The sequence below is a fragment of the Danio rerio genome, chromosome 2 (genome assembly GCF_052040795.2).
Source record: "Danio rerio strain M-AB ecotype USA chromosome 2, GRCz13ab, whole genome shotgun sequence".
In the NCBI taxonomy this organism is placed as follows: Eukaryota; Metazoa; Chordata; class Actinopteri; order Cypriniformes; family Danionidae; genus Danio; species Danio rerio.
The window spans coordinates 59419262-59442985 of NC_141022.1; the positions used below are offsets into that span (position 1 = coordinate 59419262).

The 23724-nt window shown below is 36.9% G+C and overlaps 1 protein-coding gene and 1 long non-coding RNA gene across 4 annotated transcripts in view; one reads left to right on the forward strand and one right to left on the reverse strand.

Annotated features, from left to right (window-relative positions):
• The window catches only part of LOC137488289 (uncharacterized), a 98382-nt gene extending 77717 nt beyond the window's left edge, over positions 1 to 20665 (forward strand). For all 3 annotated transcript variants that reach the window (XR_015479199.1, XR_015479201.1, XR_015479200.1), the window contains 3 exons: positions 15558 to 15693; positions 19432 to 19503; positions 19760 to 20665. This is a non-coding gene — a long non-coding RNA (uncharacterized LOC137488289). The remainder of the gene's footprint in view (positions 1 to 15557; positions 15694 to 19431; positions 19504 to 19759) is intronic.
• On the reverse strand, positions 4945 to 15493 carry cplx4c (complexin 4c). The gene is given in 3 exon segments (NM_001171591.1): positions 4945 to 5169; positions 5716 to 5803; positions 15333 to 15493. Coding segments are annotated over 3 exon segments (474 nt in total).
• Positions 20666 to 23724: the final 3059 nt, after the last annotated feature.

Consider the following 23724-nt stretch of genomic DNA (forward strand, 5'->3'; position numbering starts at 1 on the left):
AAGTTAAACACACGCAGAGCCAGAGCAAGCTGAACTGGCGCTCTAGGCAAACGACAATCACGCCGCCCTCAATCCGAAAGTGAAAAAGTGACCTTTTTGCTGATGAAAGACCGGGGCGTTCGCTCACTGTTCTGCTGCCCAAGGCGCACCGCACAGTCCCTGAACACACGTTGGCCACACTGAACACACGTCGAAAAAAAAAAAAAAACTGCGTAATTTGCATTTTTTTTTTTACGCATTAAATATTTAAAATTAATCGCGTGCGTTAACGCGCTAATTTTCACATATATATATATATATATATATATATATATATATATATATATATATATATATATATATATATATATATATATATATATATATATGTGTGTGTGTGTGTGGGTAGGTGCATAAATGTATGTATGTAATATATATATATATATATATATATATATATATATATATATATATATATATATATTAGCGCTGTCAAAATTAGTGCGTTAACGCATGCAATTAATTTTAAATAATTAATGCGTTAAAAAAATTTACGCAATTAACGCAGTTGCAGGTTTTTTTTTTACTTCCTGTTGTGGTGGATGTGTGTTCAACATGCAATAAATGTGGATAAGACCAAGGAAGCACTTTTTGAGGGCAAGTTCCAGTATAAAACAATTAGTTGCATCACAGATTATCCAGAGTTTCATGCAATTTCGGGTGTTTCATTTTTAACTATCGACTTCTGTTGTAAGTTGATACCGCATGGCGAACAGAAAGAAAATCCTCCGCATTTCGTGACTCGTGTTCCTTTAAGGTAATAAAATCACTGCTTTGGTTACACGGTAGAATTTTAATAAGAGTATCTTAATCATATTAAAATCGGTTTTGGTGTCTTATGTAAATGTACTCAGAAAGTCTCTGTCTGGTGAAGTCGCGAGCTGTCAAAGACAGGGCATTACTCTGCCTTTCAGCATGAGCCCTCCAAGTTTAGCGTGTTTCCTCATTAAACGCAATGAAAGCGTATGCTTCACGTTGTTGTGTCAGAATCCTTGTGAAATACAGTAATACTTTAGGACGCTTAGTTTAAGCAAATTTGATGAACGTGATCATGCGTGTTGAGAGTCGCACCAGTATGGAAGGCCGTTGGGGCCAAAACGTCTGCAGCGCGTTGTGTGTGTGTCTGTGTCAGGCCCATTGAGGGGTGTGAGGGGTGGAGTGAGCGACGTATCTGAGTAGTCTCTGAGTCTCTGTGCACTTGCGGGATACTCCTAGTCTTAGCAACTGGATGAATGTAAAGGAGGATTAAGCTAAATTGTTTCTACTCTATAACTAATGAAATTTAAATGTCATTAACATGCCTGTGTTTTAATTTCTGTAATAAATATGCTTGTCAGGCCAGGATCTTGATGGTTTATTGTGGGTATGTTGTTTAAATGAAGAAATCTGTGTTACAAGTTAAACAAAAATTCTATTAAACAATTATGTTTTGAATTTTAATTCTAATAAACAATTATATTTTGAATTTAAATATTTTTTTGTCTTGCGTTTACATTCATTTTACATTTAAATAGCCAAAATGACAAGTTTCAGTATTTTAAATGCGATTAATCGTGATAATTTAAAAAAAAAGGGTGCGATTAATTAGTTAATTTTTTTTAATCGATTGACAGCACTAATATATATATATATATATATATATATGTGTGTGTGTGTGTGTGTGTGTGTGTGTGTGTGTGTGTGTGTGTGTGTGTGTGTGTGTGTATATATATCAGGGTTCAACACTAAGGATTTTTTTCTACTGGCTTGATCGGGCCAGTGGTTCAGATTTTTACTGGCCCCGCAAAAAAAGTTAATAGCTGTTTCTTAGCCACATGTTTTAAATAATGTGTCAAAAATAACATCTGTGTATCTAGAATTTAAATATTTAAAAAAAATACTAATAAATGTATGATGAGCAAAACTAAACATGTTAATGCAAGCAGAAAGAGCAGTATGGAAAATGTGCAGATACTTTATTGCAGTTCTGAATTATTCAACAAAAGGTGGCTGACTTGCCAAACTGACGACAAACTGTGCAAAACATGAATGAATAGTTTTTGTTGTGTTGTACGCACATTAATGTCTGCTTCAAAGGTATTAGAAACAGACGTTGTCTTTAAGCCTCATAATTTGAGGTTGCTGCCATGTTGCCGTCTCTTCGATGTACTGGTTGTTACCATAAAACGAAAACATCACATGCTCACAACATCCAATCAGACAAAAGGAACCAAAAAGCAAAATGGTGTTTACGCTCAAAAGGCTTAAAAGCACAAACAGCACATGTCTTTGGATGGAGGAAACCCACGCCAACACGGTGAGAACATGCAAACTCCACATAGAAATGATAACTGACCCAGGCAGGGCTCAAACCAGCGACCTTCATGCTGTGAGGCCACAGGGCTACCCTCTGTGTCACCCAGAAATACATACATACATACATGCATACATGCAACATAAATATATACATACAGTATATATATGTGTGTATATTGTATATGTGTGTGTGTACTGTGCATGTGCATATTTATATACATGTATAGAAGTATATACACATACATGTTAATAAATAATTCAACATTTACATAATTCTTTAGATGTTTACATCTAATACAGAATATATATAAATATTTGTATAAATAGCTTTTTCTTTTTTAATTCCACGGCAGAAATAAGCTTGAATGCATTTGTCATTTCAACAGTATATGATACAAAAGTTGTACATCAGAATATCTGAAAGTCAGATGTGTAATGACTGGAAGATGATTAAATTAGGGGTGTATTTTAATTAAAGTGAAATATTCTTTTTTTATTAACCAATATAGGTTAGCACTGAGCAATTTTTCCCAGTGATGTTAACCAAAAAAAAAAAAAGCCCATAACCCAGGAAAGACTCCACCCTCTTTTTATATTGCTATAATGACTAGACACGCCCCTTACTGCTGATTGGCTGCAAGTGTGTTTTCCGACACTGACCAAAAGCATTTTACAAATATGGACCATTTTCACAAGACAGATGTCAATGTTTTTCAAGACGTTTTTCATTATTCGAACACAAGCGATATTTCACTGGCGTCGATCAGAAGAGTATGCAAAACCACTCCTTGATGTTAGATGGCGCTACACAACTTTAAGCTTCTGACACTCGCTTGTTGTTATGGTTAAAGCAGCAGCTCCAGCTCTAGTGATGAAGAAATGATTATTGTTTACCAGTGCACGTTCTTCTTCAGTGTGCGCTCGCATTGACAGTTTTGCGCTTGAGCGCCTCCAAGTGCTGTTTACTGTAACTTCAGCAGCTCGTAAACGTTAACAAAAGTGCCTAACGTATTGGTGGAGAAGGTTTTAACATGGTGCCTCAAAACAAAGACGAGCATGAGGTGTTTTTCTTTTTAATTGACACTTTTGCGCTTGGCGTTTTGCGCGTTCTTGTGCACGATCACATTGACGTTCTTTATTTAGTCATGAGGCGTTAAGGCTGGTTTATACTTCTGCGTCTAGTGATCAGTGTGACCCACGGCGCATGAAACACATGTAGCTGTGCATTTATACTTCTGCACGCTGTTTCTGTTGCTCTGCAATAACACTTCCGAAACGCTAGTTGGAAGTGAGGTGTTAATGTTCCTCGGTGTTTCTTCGCTGGTGTTTTGTTTTTCCTGAACACTTCCTGAATGTACAAGTGGCTCAAACTCGCTCATTTTGAGGCAGGAACCGGCGGACGTGCAACAACTTTAAATATGAGGTAAACACAAAACAAAACTTTCCATCCGGAGCTCCTTCACGGGACTCCACACTTTTAAACAATCGCTCCATCGGAGCGGCCAGGTGTTGCCCAGACTCGTCAGCGCTACCAAGCCGACCAATTATAGAGCTTGCGCTACGCATCGGTGTGACGTGTAGCTACCTTTTTTTGAAAGGTGCATGTCAGCGATGACGAAGGCCACGGCGTAGGGCCATGTGTCAATGCGTAGGCTGCGGTGTAGCATATGCGTGCGCTAGACGCAGAAGTATAAATCAGCCTTTAAACATTGTTGGAAAACACGAGCAACGGTGCCTAGGCCCGTTTCCAGGATCATTTGAGAAGTGTGAGTGCGCTGAATCGGAGCGCGGTTCACTTGGGCTTTGGCGCGGTACGCTTGTGTATGAGTGCAAAACGCACCAAAGCCCGAAACTGAAAGCGAGACGTGACTTTTAAGGGGCTGTTTCATATGGATTTATTAATCATTCTTAATGTTCAGTGATTGCAAACTGCCGTAGTTTATTAAAGACGCAAACCCCTCACTGCACAACAGCTGCACCTTCAGCAGACCTCCTCATTCCTGCAACACGAGGGCTTCATGATTGTTTATGAGCGCCAAAAGTGGCGGATCTGTTCGGCGAAATATCTGACTGCGTGTCCCCGCATCCCTAAGGACTGTTTGGCGAAATATTTGACGCCATATCAAACGACTGACACGATATAACTAGAGAAATCTCCACTGTGCTGAGCGAGAGCGTTTACTGAACAGCGCAGCATCGATGACGTAAGCGTGCCCAGGCCTGATTGTAATGTGAGTGCGGGCCGTCGGGGGAGACGGGAGGGGGGACAAGTGTGCTTTGGCCCGGTTCGAGGCAACTGTACATAGTGTGAGTACGGCCTAAATCTGACATTGTTCTCTCTTCTGGCTGTCATCATCAGTCTCACATTATTTTTCTGAAAGTCTTGATAACACCATCGTTGAGTTTTTCTTTTATTATTTCAGCAAATAGGATTATAAAATAGTCATTTGTTGTACTCTCACATTAGCTGCACTCTGAGTTAACCAACTATTACGAATTTGCTGCTGAAAAACTCTGAAATGTGAAAAGGGTCCATAGCTTAATGTAACTTTAAAGTAAGAAACTACTGAAGAAATCCTCCAGATCCACAGTATTGTAACCGAATCACCGTCACATCAAGACACATTTTTCTTCCGCTGCCTGTTTGACCTCAGTCATGGTGCTCTGAGCTTTCGCCTTGATTGAGTCAAAGTCCACGTCCATGTTTTGTAGTTTCCCCAGAAAAGAGTCATTTAGCTCCTCCTGCTCTTCCTCTTCATCCACCATTTTTGCCAGCTCCTCAGGAATGTCCAGGTCATCTCCGGCCATCTGTACGGTGGCGTCGTCTTGTGCGCTCTGTTGACGAACATTGAAAACAGATGTTTCACAGTTTCAGATGTAAAGCAATAAAATCTTGTTAAAGTCGCCTTGTAATTGACCCTCCGCTTAGCCACACCCGAAAACCGCCACACACCAATCGTGGCTTAGCAAGCGTAGCTACACGCAGGAGGTCTGTCAAGCTTTCGAGCGTGGGAAAGCCAAAAGCACTATGCATATGGATTACTGTTGAAGTCAGAATTATTAGCCCCCCTGTTTATTTTTTCCCCAATTTCATAAATAATATTTGACTAGATATTTTTCAAGACACTTCTATACAGCTTAAAATGACATTTAAAGGCTTCACTGGGTTAATTAGGTTGATTAAAATTGATTCTGCATTAAGTTTTTAAATGTGGCGTCCGACACTGTGAATGGCATCGGCACAACACCAGAAATTAACTTTCCTCAAAATATTTGAGGATATTAGTTTTAGAGGTTTGAGATGTTCATTTCACTGCTGAGGAACAGAGGAAGTAAAGGTTCTGGAAATGAGTTTAATAGTGTTAACCTGGGGTCTGTTACCTGTGGGAGTCTGTATTTGTCTCGCAGCAGCACTCGAAGGTTTGCTCTCTCTGCTTTTTTTGTTGCAAACTCCTTGTCTCTGGCGATCCTGTAAAGAAAATAACACGTTACTGTAATGTTTTTTTACTGTTCAGGAATCTTGCAGGTGCTGTAAAAAGCTTGAAGATGCTTGAATTTTAATCATGTGTTTGAAAAGTGAATTTTGGATGAAATTAAAATCTAAAACTGCATGAAAATGTAGTTGTTATCATTTACCAATGGGCAATAATGATTAAAATAAAACCTTTTAGCTTTTGCATAAAACGAAAATACAGGGAGATTACAGATTTGTGCGTGAACAATGCATAAAATTTAATTAAATGTACATTTCAAGATTAAAGACGACACATTAAAATGTGATTTCAATAATTCTGTGTTAGGCTTGAGGCAAAAAACGTTATGAAAAAATTGTTCCTTAGAATAGTCTACAGTGTATATATACTGTACACTGTAATATACTGTACTAAACACTGCTATACAGTCTATGATACTTTATTAGACTATACACTGTATACTATGCACTACTATACTACACTATACACTATATGCTATACTATATATATTATATGAACTAGCGTATTTGATTCGATTCTTTCATTTCGAACAGTAAAATTCACTCTTAAAAACAATTATTTAAACACAAATGATGGATGAAGCTCAACTAAATATAATGTTAATATCACTTTAATAGGTACACCTGTCCAACTGCTCATTAACGCAACTCAATGCATTTAGGCATGTGTACATGGTCAAGATGATCTGATGCAGTTGAAAGCAAACATCAGAATGGGAAAGAAAGGGAATTTAAGTGACTTTGAATGTGGCATGGTCCAGTTAATGCCGGACGGGCTGGTCTGAGTATTTCAGAAACTGCTGATCTACTGGGATTTTCACGCACAACCATCTCTAGGCTTTACAGAGAATGGTCTGAACAAGAGAAAATATCCAGTGAGTGGCAGTTCTGTGGGAACAAAAGCCTTGTTGATACCAGAGGTCAGAGGAGAATGGCCAGACTGGTTCCAGCTTATAGAAAGGCAACAGAAACTCAAATAAGCACTCGTTACAACTGAGGTCTGCAGAAGAGCATCTCTGAACACACAACACGTCCAACCTTGAGGCAGATGGGCTACAGCAGCAGAAGACCAGACCGGGTGCCGCTCCTGTCAGCTAAGAACAGGAAACTGAGGCTACAATTCACACAGGCTCACCAAAACTGGACAATAGAAGATTGGAGAAACCTTGCCTGCTCTGTAGAGTCTCCATTTCTGCTGCGACATTCGCATCAACAACATAAAAGCATGGACCCATCTGTCCTTGTACCAATGGTTCAGGCTGCTGCTGGTGGTGTAATGGTGTGGGGGATGTTTTCTTGGCACACTTTGGACCCATTAGTACCAATTGAGCATCGTGTTAACGCCACCATGTCCATCCCTTTATGACCACAGTGTACTCATCTTCTGATGGCTGCTTCCAGCAGGATAACTCACCATGTCAAAGCGTGAATCATCACAGACTGGTTTCTTGAACATGACAATGAGTTCACTGTACTCAAATGGCCTCCACAGTCACCAGAGCTCAATCCAATAGAGCACCTTTGGGATGTGGTGGAATGGGAGATTTACATCATGGATGTGCAGCCGACAAATCTGCAGCAACTGTGTGATGCTTTCCTGTCAATATGGAGCAAAATCTCTGAGAATTTTTTCCAGTACCTTGTTGAATCCTTGCCCACGAAGGATTAAGACAGTTCTGAAGGAAAAAGGGGTCCAACCCGGTACAAGTAAGGTGTACCTTATAAAGTGGCCGGTTAGTGTATGTATATGAATATGTCAGTTGCCACATTTGTAAAGTGCTGAAGTGTAGTCGATACAGTGTTTTCATAGAAAGAGTATTGCAATGTTTTACAGAATGCTAAAAACTGACAGAAAATGCTCTCATAGCATAGTAAACACAGTAAGTTTATTTCTGCCCACACACTGTAATCTGCTGTTTACTCTATATAGCACCACGTAAAAGCCAGAAAGTTTTTTTTTGCACAGGGTTAATGCTGCCAACTGATGATCAACAGTAAGCATTACACATTTAACCTCTTCCCAACAGGGAAATCCAGCAACAATCAAAAATACATGATTACAGTATATGCTGTCATCGCTTTGCAAAAAAAAAAAAAAATCATTAAAATGAAAGTCAGTAGGGCAAGAAGAGGTCAATTTAAACAGTACTCAAGGGTTTAAAAGAGAGATCTGTAAAGAATAAACACATTTATACCCTTTTTTTTGTGAGAAATTGAAATATGATTGGCTTTATTTACACAGGCATAAATGAAGTGGTTAGTTACATGCTGTTTAGGGGTTTTAGGTGAAACCAATCAATGTGAGCGGCGTCCTGACCCTCTCAGTGGCATTACAGCGGCCTGCGCAGATTAGCAGCCTTTCACGGGTATAAACAGACTCTTCTTATACTGAAATAAGTAAGAGACTGACCTCGGCAGCAGGACGAGCCTAAGAAGGTTAAAAGGGTTTATGGTGAAATATGGAGCAGGTGGTTCTCAATCGCTGGTCAAACTGGGTGAACGCTGTCAGAATTAACTAGCCCAGATATTAAACAGCATGGAGTGAGCCAACAGTCACGGATCCCATCTGAAATTCATTTTATTTTTAATTTATTTCCTTTTTTTTTTTTTTACAAATTTGTCTACAATTATTATTTATCTTATACTAACAATATTAATATTGTATTGTAATATGTCATAATATGTAATATATATATATATACATATATATATATATATATATATATATATATATATATATATATATATATATATATGTTGCAATTTCAATTATTTTTATGTATTTTTAATAAATCATTCATATAATTAGCTAATTATTTAGATACTTTTTATTTTATTTTAGATATAATTTTACAAACATTCCTGACTATATTTTTAATTAATTTAATTAAATTTTTTTTTTAATTATCCAGGTGTCAAAACACCTTTATAATATATAATAAAGTTTATATAAAAATATAAAAATATATAAAAAAAATATAAAAATATATAAAAAAGTTTATATATTATAATTTGCCTTATTTTTGGTCATTTGTTGTTTTATTATATACACTCACACAAACACATTGGGTACAGAAAGTATTCGGACCCTTAAATTTTCACTGTTCAATATATTGAAGTTATTTGCTTTACACACCGCACCCCATATTGACAGAAAAAAATCTGCTGCACTAACTGTTTGTAAGAGCACAGTGGCATCTCTAAATGGAAGACTTTTAAGACAACCAGAACCCTTCCTAGAGCTGGCAGTCCGGCCAAATTGAGTTATTGGGGGAGAAGAGCCTTGGTAAAAGTCAAGAAGAACCCAAAGAAAGAACGTTCCACTGCAAGAATTAACAGAGCTAAACTCCATACAATCAAAGCATGGTCTGATTTTATAATAACTAGTTAATTCTCATCCCAGAGCTTTTCTTTTTCTATGTATTGTTATTCATTTATAATTTTATTGTCTTTATTTTACTATTATTATTTGTAATTTTTTCTTTATGTATTTTCATTTAATGCAAACCCTGGCTTGTATATAGTTGTTGCTAGTTATGTATGCTGGTTTTGTTCTGCAATAAATAAATAATCATAAAAAAAGAAGAACCCAAAGATCACTAGCTGAGCTGCAGAGATGCAGTCTGGAGATGCAAGACACACGACTCTCCTCAGTGCAAGACACACGAAAGCCTGGATGGAGTTTGCCAAAATAAACATCTGAAGATTCTCTGGTCTGATGAGACCAAGATAGAACTTTTTGGCCTTAATTCTAAGCTGTATGTGTGGAGAAAACCTGGCACTGCTCATCTCCTGTCCAATACAGGCCCAACAGTGAAGCATGGTGGTGGCAGCATCATGCTGTGGGGTGTTTTTCAGCTGCAGGGACAGGACGACTGCTTGCAATCTAGGGAAAGATGAATGTGGCCAAGAACAGGGATATACTGGACTAAAACCTTCTCCAGAGTGCTCAGAACCTCAGACTGTGCTGAAGGTTTACCTTCCAACAAGACAATGATCCTAAGCACAAAGCTAAAATAACTGAGGAGTGACTTAATAACAACTCTGTGACTATTACTGACTGGCCTAGCCAGAGCCCTGGAATAAACCCAATTGAGCATCTTGGAGAGACCTAAAAATGGCTGTCCACCAACATTTACCATCCAACCTGACAGAACTGGAGAGGATCTGCAAGGAGGAATGACAGAGGATCCCTAAATCCAGGAGTGAAAAAATTGCTGCATCTTTCCCTAAAAGACGCACGGCTGTGTTAGATCAAACGGGGGCTCCTACTAAATACTGAGCTGAACACTGAGGACCCTGTGATATTTCAGTCTTTAATTAATCAGCAAAAATGACAGCAATTCTTTGTTTTTCTGTCAATATGGGCTGCTGTGTTAACATTGAGGAAAAAAAAGAACTTAAATGATTTCAACAAATGGCTGCAATATAGTAAAGATTTAAACATTTAAGGGGGTCTGAATACTATACTGAATAATATATATATGTATCTATGTATGTGTATGTATATATATATATATATATATATATATATATATATATATATAGATATGTATGTATATAGATATGTATGTGTGTGTGTGTGTGTGTGTGTGTATATATGTATATATATATATATATATATATATATATATATATATATATATATATATATATATATATATATATATATATATATATATATATATATATATATATATATATGTGTGTGTGTGTGTGTGTATGTATGTATATATATATACATACACACACAATTGAAGTTAGAATTATTAGCCCCCCTTTGCTTTTTTTTTAAATATTTCCCAAATAATGTTTAACAGAGCAAGGACATTTTTACAGTATGTCTGATAATATTTTTTCTTCTGGAGAAAGTCTGATTTGTTTTATTTAGGCTAGAATAAAAGCAGGTTTTTTTTTTGTTTTTTTTTTTAAACACCATTTTAATGACAATATTATTAGTCCCTTTTCAGCTATTTTTTTAGATAGTCTATAGAACAAACCATCATTATACAACAACTTGCCTAATAACCCTAACCTGCCTAGTTACCCTAGTTATCCTATAGTTAAATGTCACTTTAATCTGTATAGAAGTGTCTTTAAGAATATCTAGTCAAATATTATGTGCTGTCATCATGGCAAAGATAAAATAAATCAGTTATTAGAAATGAGTTATTAAAACTATTATGTTTAGAAATGTGTTGAAACCTTCTCTCCGTTAAACAGAAATTGGGGAAAAAAAAAATAAAGAGGGGGTCTGATCATTCAAGGGGGCTAATAATTCTGACTTCAATTGTTTATATATATATATATATATATATATATATATATATATATATATATATATATATATATATATATATATATATATATATAATTTTTTAATTGTGTAAACTGTTACTGCTGAAATACCAGTTCTTTTTTATAATATTATTTTTTTTTATAATTGATATTCTTTATATTTTACTGTATTTTTTTATAGTTAATTTATTAAATTGTTAATTTTTTTAATTATCCAAAAATGGTTCTGTGTTACTCATTCATTAATCTTCCTGCGGTTTAGTCCATTTATTAATCAGGGGTCAACCCAGCAAAATAAACCCCAAATTATCTAGCAAATGTTTTACACAGTGGATACCCTTCCAGTTGGAACCCAAGTACTGGGAAACACTCATACACTCTCACATTCACACACACACTCATACACTATGACCAATTAAGTTCATTCAATTCCTCTATACCACATGTGTTTGGACTTGTATGGGAAACCGGAGAACCCGGAGGAAACTCACGCCAGCACGGGGAGAACATGCAAACTCCACACTGAAATGCCAACTGACCCAGCTGCCTGGGACTTGAACCAGAGACCTTCTTGCTGCGAGGCGACAGTGCTATTCACTGAGCAACCGTGCCACCCCGTTTGTCCATTAGTAAATTATTATTTACAAATATACCAGTAATTACTCTGATCACTTTGTTAGTGCCAGAATCTCATTGTTGCCAGTTATTTTGTTCTTTTATTTATTTGCGTTTGTGTGAACTTATTGAATTATTTTAAGATTGACAGCAGGTTTACAAGCACAGTCTGCTGGGACGTTTGACCCAATCACACACTCCTGACCCACTTCTGCACTTAAAGCCACCGTTTGTTATATAAAGAGATGAAGTGTAGCACAGAGCAACATTACAGCATTGTGTGTGTGTGTGTGTGTGTGTGTGTGTGTGTCTGTCTGTGTGTGTTTGTGTGTGTGTGTATATTGTGTGTTTGTGTTTGTGTATGACATCAAATTTTCTGGGGTGTTACATAATTTTACAATACTTTAAAAAGGCTACTGTAAATGCAGTAATAACATAGTAATTTTATGGTAATATATAAAACTGATATTTGTTCACATTAACCTTGTTAAGAATTATACATTCACCGGCCACTTTATTAGGTACACCTTACTAGTACCGGGTTGGACCGCTTTTACCCCAAGAACTGCCTTAATCCTTCGTGGCAAAGATTCAACAAGCTACTGGAAATATTCCTCAGAGATTTTGCTCCATATTAACATGATAGCATCACACAGTTGCTGCAGATTTGTCGGCTGCACATCCATGATGTGAATCTCTCGTTCCACCACATCCCAAAGCTGCTCTATTGGATTGAGCTCTGGTGACTGTGGAGGCCATTTGAGTACAGTGAACTCATTGTCATGTTCAAGAAACCAGTCTGAGATGATTCACGCTTTATGACATGGTGCCTGCTGGAAGTAGCCATCAGAAGATGAGCACACTGTGGTCATAAAGGGATGGACATGGTCAGCAACAATACTTAGGTAGGCTGTGGCGTTGACACGATGCTCAGTTGGTCCTAATGGGTCCAAAGTGTGTCAAGAAAACATCCCCACACCATTACAGCATCACCAGCCTGAACCATTGGTACAAGGACAGATGGGTCCATGCTTTTATGTTGTTGATGCCGAATGTCGCAGCAGAAATGGAGACTCTACAGAGCAGGCAACATTTCTCCAATCTTCTATTGTCTAGTTTTGGTGAGGCCGTGTGAATTGTAGCCTCAGTTTCCTGTTCTTAGCTGACGGGAGTGGCAACATGTGTGGTCTTCTGCTGCTGAAGCCCATCTGCCTCAAGGTTGGACGTGTTGTGTGTTCAGAGATGCTCTTCTGCAGACCTCGGTTGTAACGAGTGCTTATTTGATTCACTGTTGCCTTTCTATCAGCTGGAACCAGTCTGGCCATTCTCCTCTGACCTCTGGCATCAACAAGGCATTTGTTCCCACAGAACTGCCGCTCACTGGATATTTTCTCTTTTTCAGACCATTCTCTGTAAACCCTAGAGATGGTTCTGCACAGTAGATCAGCAGTTTCTGAAATACTCTGACCAGCCTGTCTGGGACCAACTGGACCATGCCACGTTCAAAGTCACTTAAATCCCCTTTCCTCCCCATTCTGATGCTCAATCTGAACTGCAGCAGATCATCTTGACCATGTTTACATGCCTAAATGCATTGAGTTGCTGCCATGTGATTGTCTGATTAAAAATATTTCACATTATTATATGCATCAAAACAATTTTGAATGCATTAATTTGAACTAATTTTGAGTGCATATTTTTGAACCAATTTTGAAAATGACTGAACCTTTTTTTTTCAACAATTTGTTTGAACAAAAGCATTATTTTAAATGCAATGTTTTGAACCGATTTTAAACAAATGCATTATTTCGAACCAATTTTGAACACATTATTTTAAATGCATTATTTTAAACCAATTTTGGACAAACACATTATTTTGAATAAATAGTTAATTTGAACAGCAACTTTTAATGCATTAATTGGAACCAATTTTGATTGAACACATTATTTTGAATTGTTTTTGAATACATTAAACCAGTTTTGAACGCATTCATTTCTACCAATTTTGAACACCAATTTTTTATAACAAACTCATTTTTAATATTTTTTTGAACGAAAGCATTATTTTAAACACATTATTTTGAACTAATTGTTTTTAATTATTTTGAGCGCCTTTCTGTCCACATTATTTTGAATGCATTTTTGTGAATCAGTTTTGAAGAAACTCATTATTTTGAACAAACGCCTTAATTTGAACCGATTTTGAATTAAATTCAAATTTGAATCAAATTTGAATTAAATTCAATTAAATTCAATTGAATTAGCATTAATTGGAATCAGTTTTGAATGAACACATTATTTTGAACCGATTTTAAACAAATGCATTATTTCTAACTAATTTTGGACACATTATTTTAAATGCACTGTTTTATACCAATTTAGGACAAACACATTATTTTGAATAAACACGTTAATTTGAACACCAACTTTTTATGCATTAATTGGAACCAATTTTGATTGAACACATTATTTTGAATTGATTGTGAATGCATTAAACCAGTTTTGAATGCATTAATTTGTACCAATTTTAAACACCAATTTTCTTTAACAAACTCATTTTTAATATATTTTTTTAACGAAAGCATTATTTTAAACACATTATTTTGAACTAATTGTTTTTAATTATTTTAAGCGCCTTTTTTGTTCACATTATTTTGAATGCATTTTTGTGAACCAAATTTGAACAAACTCATTATTTTGAATAAATGCCTTATTTTGAACCGATTTTGAATGCATTAATTGGAATCAGTTTTGAATGAACACCTTATTTTGAACCGATTTTAAACAAATGCATTATTTTGAACGGATTTTGAATGCATCAAAAAATTTTGAATGCATTCATTTGAACTAATTTTGAACATGACTGAACCATTTTTATTAACCAACACATTATTTTCAACAATTTGTTTGAACAAAAGCATTATTTTAAATGCAATGTTTTGAACCGATTTTAAACAAATGCATTATTTCAAACCAATTTTGAACACATTATTTTAAATGCATTATTTTAAACCAATTTTGGACAAACACATTATTTTGAATAAACATGTTAATTTGAACACCAACTTTTAATGCATTAATTGGAACCAATTTTGATTGAACACATTATTTTGAACTAATTGATTTTTTTAGCGCCTTTTTTGTCCACATTATTTTGAATGCATTTTTGTAAACCAATTTTGAAGAAACTCATTATTTTGAACAAATGCCTTATTTTGAACTGATTCTGAATGCATTAATTGGAATCAGTTTTGAATGAACACATTATTTTGAATCAGTTTTAAACAAATGCATTATTTTGAACCGATTTTAAATGCATCAAAACAATTTTGAATGCATTCATTTGAACTAATTTTGAACATGACTGAACCATTTTTATTAACCAACACATTATTTTCAACAATTTGTTTGAACAAAAGCATTATTTTAAATGCAATGTTTCAAACCGATTTTGAACACATTATTTTAAATGCACTGTTTTCAACTTTGAACGTACTGTATTATTTTGAACGCATAACTTTAAAAACATTAATAAAGCAGTTCGTCCACCGTCTCACTTTACTCTGCTGTTGTAGAGTGTGTTCAGACTCACTTCTCCTCGATGAGCTGTTTCTGATACTCCTCGAACTCTTCTCTGCTCATGCCTTTAGATGCGGCCGTCTCTTTTCCTCCGCCATCTTCATCTTCTTCACTGTTTCCTCCGGTCATGTTCTTCAGTTTATCACCCAGCATCTGCTGCAGAAGGAATGCCATGGTCTTTGTATATATCTCTGTCTCTTACTGCATGTGTTTCTCCTTTATTTGCTGCCCTGTGAAGACCTGCCAACACTGAGAGATGTGCTGTGGATTCTGCAGCTCAGATCGAGATGAAAAACAGATCAAGAGCTTATAGAGAAATAATGCCGTCAACACAAACTCTCCTTGAGTGAAGGACACACACCTGAGCTGCACAGGTAACACTGAACGCATGTTTTTTTTTAAGTTTATATTTTATATTTGAATTTTAATTCCCTGATTACTTCAACTTAAAGGGCTAAATGCAGTAGTATCACGGGAATATAGAAAACTACATTTACATTTACATTTAGTCATTTAGCAGATGCTTTTATCCAAAGCGACTTACAAATGAGGACAAGGAACCAATTTACACAACTATAAGAGCAACATTGAATAAGTGCTGTAGGCAAGTTTCAGGTCTGTAAAGTCTAAGAAGGAAAGTATTAGTAAACATTTTTTTTTTGAGTACAGTTAGTGGTATATCCAGAGAGGCAATTGCAGATTAGGAAGTGAAGTGGAGACTAAATAGTTGAGTTTTTAGTCGTTTTTTGAAGACAGCGAGTGACTCTGCTGTTCTGATGCAGTTAGAGAGTTCCTTCCACCAACTGGGCAGATTGAGTGCGAGAGTTCGGGAAAGTGATTTCTTCCCTCTTAGGGATGGAACCACGAGGCGACGTTCATTCACAGAACGCAAGTTTCTGGAGGGCACATAGATCTGCAGAAGTGAGAGCAGATAAGAAGGAGCAAAGCCAGAAGTCGCTTTGTAGGCAAACATCAGAGCTTTGAATTTGATGCGAGCAGCAACTGGCAGCCAGTGCAAACGGATGAGCAACGGAGTGACATGTGCTCTTTTAGGTTCATTAAAGACCACTCGTGCTGCTGCGTTCTGGATCAGCTGAAGAGGCTTGATAGAGTTAGCTGGAAGCCCAGCTAGTAGAGAGTTGCAGTAATCCAGTCTGGAGAGAACAAGAGCTTGAACAAGGAGTTAAGCTGCATGTTCAGATAGGAAGGGTCGGATCTTTCTGATGTTATAGAGTGCGAATCTGCACGATTGAGCAGTTCTAGAAATTTGGTCAGAGAAGTTTAGTTGGTCATCAATCGTTACTCCAAGGCTTTTCAACATTTTGGATGCAGTAATAGTTGCTCCGTCCATCGGGATTGAAAAGTTACGCTGTAGAGTCGGGTTGGCGGAAACTTCAAGCATTTCCGTTTTTGCGAGGTTAAGCTGAAGATGATGATCTCTCATCCAGTGTGAAATGTCTGACAGGCAGGCTGAAACTAAGATTTGTCCACATTAGAAAGTAGTGCTTTCCAAAATTACTTTGACTTATGTTTCATTGCAGACAATATGGACACAAACTATTTCATATTAAGTTTGTTTTAATATTTAATATTGTTCTGTCTGGTCAACTTTATTTGTAAATCTACAACCTTTCCTGTCATTCAGACCTGCAACACAATCCAAAGACAGTTGTGACAGGAGCAGTTTAGGGCCAGTAAGCGGGTAAACTGGTGAAATAATGATGTGATGTGAAACAGGTGATTGTAATTATGATCTGGTACAAAAGCAGCATCCTGTCAGGATCCAGCCCTTACAGCCCTGTCACTCCTGTCTGTGTTTAATGTCTATTTGTTTGTTTCGTATAAGCACATGGTTGTCTCTTTTGTTGTGTTGGCCATGTGCTCCCCTTGTCCTGCCTCCTTGTTTAGTCCTTGTTTGTCTAATTATGTTCACCTGTTCCTTGTGCTTTCTACTCCCTTTATATTGAGTTCATATTCCACTTGTGTTTGCCGGGTCGTCATACTATCTCTCGTGTGCATGTCTAGCTTATCTTGTTTAGTGCATGATAGAGGTTTTTTTCCCATATTTTCTAGTTTTGTTTCTTTTGTCTAGTCCTAGTCTATTACAAGTCTTTTTGATCTTTATCTTGAATTCATTTATCCTTTTGATTCGTTTTTTTTTTTTTTTTTTCAGCAAGGTTGCTGCATGTTTTTTTCAATTTTATTTCTGTTAGCAGCTCAAGACTAATTTCAAGTTATCATTTTGCCATTTTTGTGATCCTTAGCCCCAGTCTAGCCCTAGTCTTTTGTTAGTTCTTTATTTTTTAATTCCTGTGTTTTGCTTTGTTTTTTTCTAGTTATAGCTTATTTCTTTAAGCCTTTTAAGTTTCAGTAGTTTCAGTATTTGTTTCATTTTATTTCTTGAGCTCTATTTTTCCCCCGTCTTAAATATTTCTTATATTTACTTAGTTCTAGTTTGTTTATTGCTTGCTCTTCTTTTTTTAAATGACTTGTTTCCCCAGCCGTCTAGTCCTGTTGTGTTGCTTGTGTCACTTGCCTCCTGAGTCGTCACTGGTTGTGGATCCCCTTTCCTTGATGATCCATTTGCCATCCCTGTCCCTAACAAAAGGTTGGGCTAGCTACCGATTGACTGCTTGGCCTGAAGTTTGGAATTCCCCTTTCTTGACCAGCCTGTGTTAACCCCCTTAAGACACTCCCCTCTGCATTATCCTGAAGTCCTGAGTCTCCTCCCCTCACCAGCTCACGAGCTGTCTCTGAGAAATTGTAAATATTTTAAAATAGACACTATTCTTGCAAATAAACTGCATAGTTGCAATCTAAACACCTACATTCTCGACTAAAAAAGCCTCAAAAGTATATTTTGTTGTCTAACTGCAGTAATATTTGTCAAACTGTTGTGTCTGCTTTTTGCTGGCTGTATGGGGGCGGAGTAATACACAAAGGGCAAAGAGGCTGTACGGATGCTGATATTACTTAAATATATCACGGCTATCAGATAAACTGTTGTGTGTGTGTGTATATATATATATATATATATATATATATATATATAAGCAATATCACACGAGTAGCAGTGCGATATGGCTGTATACCAGCACTGCTACGAGTGTGATATTGCATTTATACAACAGTTTGACGGCATAATTGTGTATATATATAAACAAAATCAAACATGGAGAGTCTCAAAAACCCTTTTGTATGAGGATCTACTTTCTTCCCCGTTGGATTAAAATCATAAGCTGACAGTTAAACAGCTGAGCAAGCATCTTTTAAACTTTAGATCTGTAGTGTCTGCTTTTTGCTGGTTGTATGTGGGCGGAGTAATACACAAAGGGTAAAGAGGCTTTACAGGTGCTGATATTACTTAAATCAGTGGTTCTCAAACTGTGGTACGTGTACCACTAGTGGTACCCAGGCTTCCTTCTAGTGGTACGCGGAGGAATGAAATATGTCATGTACATGCTACACACATTTTAAAATTTATCAAAAATTATGATTTTAATATGTCATATATGACATATAGCCTATATTTCTGATGTAATCTGCCACGTTTTTTAATTGTGTAGAGTTGTAGCTGCTTTACTGGGCGTACTGCGCTACTGTACTTCAATACTTCTCATTTTGGTGGTACTTGGAGAGACAATTTTTTTCTGAGGTGGTACTTGATGAAAAACGTTTGAGAACCACTGACTTAAATATATCACAGCTATCAGCCAATCAGATTCGAGAACCAGACAGAACTGTTATATATATATATATATATATATATATATATATATATATATATATATATATATATATATATATATATATATATATATATATTTGTAAAAATGCAGGAATTACACGGTAATAACATGGTATACAAAATTAAAATGCATTCACTTTTGTAACAGTGATGGCCAAGTTATCAGTAAATAATAGCTAAAAAATACAAATAAGAAACAATCAAAAATATTATTTCATTTAATTTTTATTATTGCTATTTCATTGTTGTTATTATTAGTATTGTTTTTGTAATAATTATAAAATGGCTGCATAATACGGAAATACAATTTGGTGTTTTTATGTAAACTTATGAAAGAAATGTACCTGTTCTCATTTGTCACCAGGTAAGCAGACGCAGTGTTTCTGCTGTTCTTTAGACTGATGGAGGTTTATGTGAACTTCAGCTCCCTCTGCTGGTGAGTGCAGACAAGTACAGCACTCATCTACATCATATTACAGTATGTTAGATCAGATTTACGCAGTGGTGCAAAGTAACAAAGTACAAATACTCGATCTACTGTTATTGAGTAGTTTTTCTCAGGAATTATAATTTAGTAAGTAGCTTTAAAATGGATACTGAGTGCATTTTTAGTGCAGTATCAGTACTTTTTCTCCACTACTTTCCTTTAACCTGCAGTCATTACTTTATTTTTTCCTGTGCACTGGATTTAGAAAAATCAGTCCTGTGATTCCCGTCCAATCACTGTGCATCATATTTAACAACCTCAAGACATGTGTGATTTATGAATGCAGCAAGCTGTTTGGGAGCACTAAAAGCGTCTCAAGAATCTCTATACACCTTGACCCCGAGACTGTTTAGATGCATGTCACTGGTGAGAAGATGACGGATGTTTACTGTACGTTGACCGAAATGGCCTTAAAAACCCAGCAGGCACAAGACGTTGTACCGTAATGTCATGGGGACGTTGCATTTGGTTTGTAAATGAAAATCGGGTCGACATCAATGTTCAGTGATTAACCAAATCCACCAAATATCAACGTCTAATGATGTTACAGCTTAATAAAAATAATATTAAGCTGTGGGGGAGGGGGGGGTCTCCTCATCCACCACCAGAGGGCAGCATCCACCTGTGATGGGTTGCAGCTGGAAGGGCATCCGCTGCGTGAAACATATGCTGGATAAGTTGGTGGTTCATTCCGCTGTGGCGACCCCAGATTAATAAAGGGACTAAGCTGAAAATAAAATAAATGAATGTGCTATGAACTTAACATGCAAGTCGTAATAACTAGAATCAGAGATTAACAAATAGATGAACATGATGTACAGTTTGCTATTAATCATCAGGGATATGCAAATAGAAATAAACATAATGTGCAGGTTGTTATTTGCTATAAACAGGAATCACAAAGAGACATCATACATTTACAAATGCATATGTGCTCAATATTGAGCATCCTGAAGAAATGAACTCAGCAATTGACTCGCATTATTTTCTAATGATTCAATGCCTCGCAGTGAAATATTCTGCTATAAATCCCACAACTAAAAGCACTGTTCAGATGTTGTATGTAAGTGGATTGAACAAAAATAAAATGAAATTGCTTCCCCCAAACATGAACAACAAGAATAGTGTTGTTTCAGCGTATTTTATATTAGCAGCCAAACTCATTCTTTGGAGTGTGTGTGTAGTGAACTGTTGTTCAAGAGGCTGATATATACTGAGAAAGCAGATGGTGAAGTGAGTGTGTTTTAATGGATGTTTCAGGTCAGTGTTTGTTTGTCCAGACAGAAAAACCTCAGGCTTCATGTTTCTCAGTCGCTCTGGTCCATTATGAAGAGCTTCAGTGACTGACTGAAGCATCTGAGCACCAGTTTATTAGAGTTTATGATGTTTGTGTGTGTGTGTGTGTGTGTGTGTGTGTGTGTGTGTGTGTGTGTGTGTGTGTGTGTGTGTGTGTGTGTGTGTTCAGCAAGAGCACATCAAAACCCCTCAGCACTTTTACTTTGTAGGTCAATGTGTTGTTTTTGTTGCTTTTTATTAGGGCCAGGCGGAATCTGTGGAAGTTTTTTGCTATTTCTGGGAGATTTTTAGTTTAAATCTGCAGATTTCTGCTGAATTATTTTGAGAGTGTCATAACTAAAACCTTAATATGTAAAATAATAATAATAATATATTTTTATTTTTTTAATGTTTAAAATGCAAATCCAAGATTCACTTTATTTGGTTACACAAAGCAAGTCTCTCATATAATATCTCTATACTAAAAGAAATTAAATATTACTGTATTAACTGCATTGTACATAAATCAGATGAACATTTTCACATTAGTCAATAATATTACTGAAATTAATTTAAAAACTGAATAAATAGAGATTTACACACATTTACTCAAGTAAATAAACAGAATTAATGATGAGCTAAAAATCTGCGCACACAGATTCCTTGTGGGCCTACTTTTTATATATACTACTTGCACAGACTATTCAATTCAGTTCAAACCACTATTTTAGCCACAACACTAATAATAATGGGCGTCACGGTGGCGCAGTGGGTAGCACAATCACCTCAGAGTAAGAACATTGCTGGTTTGAGCCCCAGCTGGGTCACTTGGCAGTTCTGTGTGGAGCATGTTCTCCCTGTGTTGGAGTGGGTTTCTTCCGGGTGCTCCGGTTTCCCCCCACAGTCCAAACTTATGGGATTCACATAAGTGAATTGGGTAAGCTAAATTGGGTGTAGTGTACGGTGCATCCGGAAAGTATTGATAGCGCTTCACTTTTTCCACGTTACAGCCTTATTCCAAAATGGATTAAATTTCTAGGTGGGCATAGATAAATTTTTTAATCTAGATTAATCTACATTCAAATGGTTTATTTGAATTCTGCCGAAGGCATTCAGAATATGTGTGCTACCCAAATAATAAGTCTTTGTGATCGGGTTTCTCAAGCCAGGTGGTGCATTAGACCGGGGGTTCATCTCCAAAATGCATCACAAACTGCTTGAGGAACTGCTCTACTATGATAATATGATGAAAATAAATGATGTTCACTAAGATGTTCTTGAGGGGAGGCAGTGGCGCTGTAGGTAGTGCTGTCGCCTCACAGCAAGAAGGTCGCTGGGTCGCTGGTTCGAACCTCGGCTCAGCTGGCGTTTCTGTGTGGAGTTTGCATGTTCTCCCTGCCTTGGCGTTGGTTTCCTCCGGGTGCTCCGGTTTCCCCCACAGTCCAAAGACATGCGGTACAGGTGAATTGGGTAGGCTAAATTGTCCGTAGTGTATGAGTGTGTGTGTAGACGTTTCCCAGAGATGGGTTGGGGCTGGAAGGGCATCCGCTGCATAAAAAAACTTGCTGGATAAGTTTGCGGTTCATTCCACTGTGGTGACCCCAGATTAATAAAGAAACTAAGCCGACAAGAAAATGAATGAATGAAGATGTACTTGTGTTTACTGTTTATTCAATTAAACATCAGTGTTGAACTACAAAAGTGCCAAACAGCGATTTTTGATCACCTTAATCCAACTAAAGTCATAACTGAACTAAACAGAAAGGGAATTAAGACATGTGGAGTATGCAGATATTAGTGGCATTATTGAAGTAAACACCACAATCAAACTATTACCGTCATGTAGAACTTTTCAACATATTTTCCAACAAGATCCACACACACAGCTGACAGTAAAGGACCACACACACACACACACACACATCTCAAAATGCGGACGTTTTTTTCTTTTCATTTGGTGTACGTTAGTAAATTCCATAACACTCTCACCAGTCCTCATTCCTTATTTGCGTCTAATACCACAGTGTGTCATGGGTGCATGAATGAAATGTTTGTGAGTTAATGTGAAAGTGTTAAACTGCAGTTAAAATCAGGCATCCTGCTGATTTGATTCAGAAGGGCATTTTTTTTCTCTGACGGCTCACCGGTCAGGTATACATCCGCGCTAATATATCAAGGTGAAAGTCATCATAGCTTGCGTAGAACAGACCCAGCTCCCAACCCAACTTTGAGAATAGATCAATGGTGATATTTTATTATTGCGCGATACAGATTCACGCATTCGCGCAGCACGTAAATGCCGATAACGGCTCACCACTAATTAAATTTATTTATTTCCTCAACATTCTGCACACAATAGTTGCAAAGTTATTAAAAATAAAAAAGCTGTAAAAACATGTACATCAGTGTTCACAGCCTTTGGCGTGAAGCTCTAAACTGAGCTCAGGTCCATTCTGTTTCCTCTGATCATTCTTGAAGTTTCAGCAGCTTCATTGGAGTTCCCCTGTGCTCAATTCAGTTGATTGGACATGATCTGAAAAGGCTACACCAGTCTATATAAGGTCCCAGGGATTACAGTGCATGTCAAAGCACAAACCAAGCGTGAAGACAAAGGAATTGCACAAGGCTGGGGAAGGTTACAGAAACATTTCTGCTGCTCTGAAATTTCCACTGAGCACAGTGCCCTCCATTATCTGTAAGTTGAAGATGTTTTAACCATCAGGACTCTTCCTAGAGCTGCCCGGCCATCTAAGCTTGTGATCGGGAGAGAAGAGCCTTAGTCAGAGAGGTCATCAATAATGTGGTCACTTTAGGACACATTTTAGGACAACCATCTGTGCAGCAATCCACCAACCAGACCTGTATGGTAGAGTGGCCAGACTGAAAACACTCCCC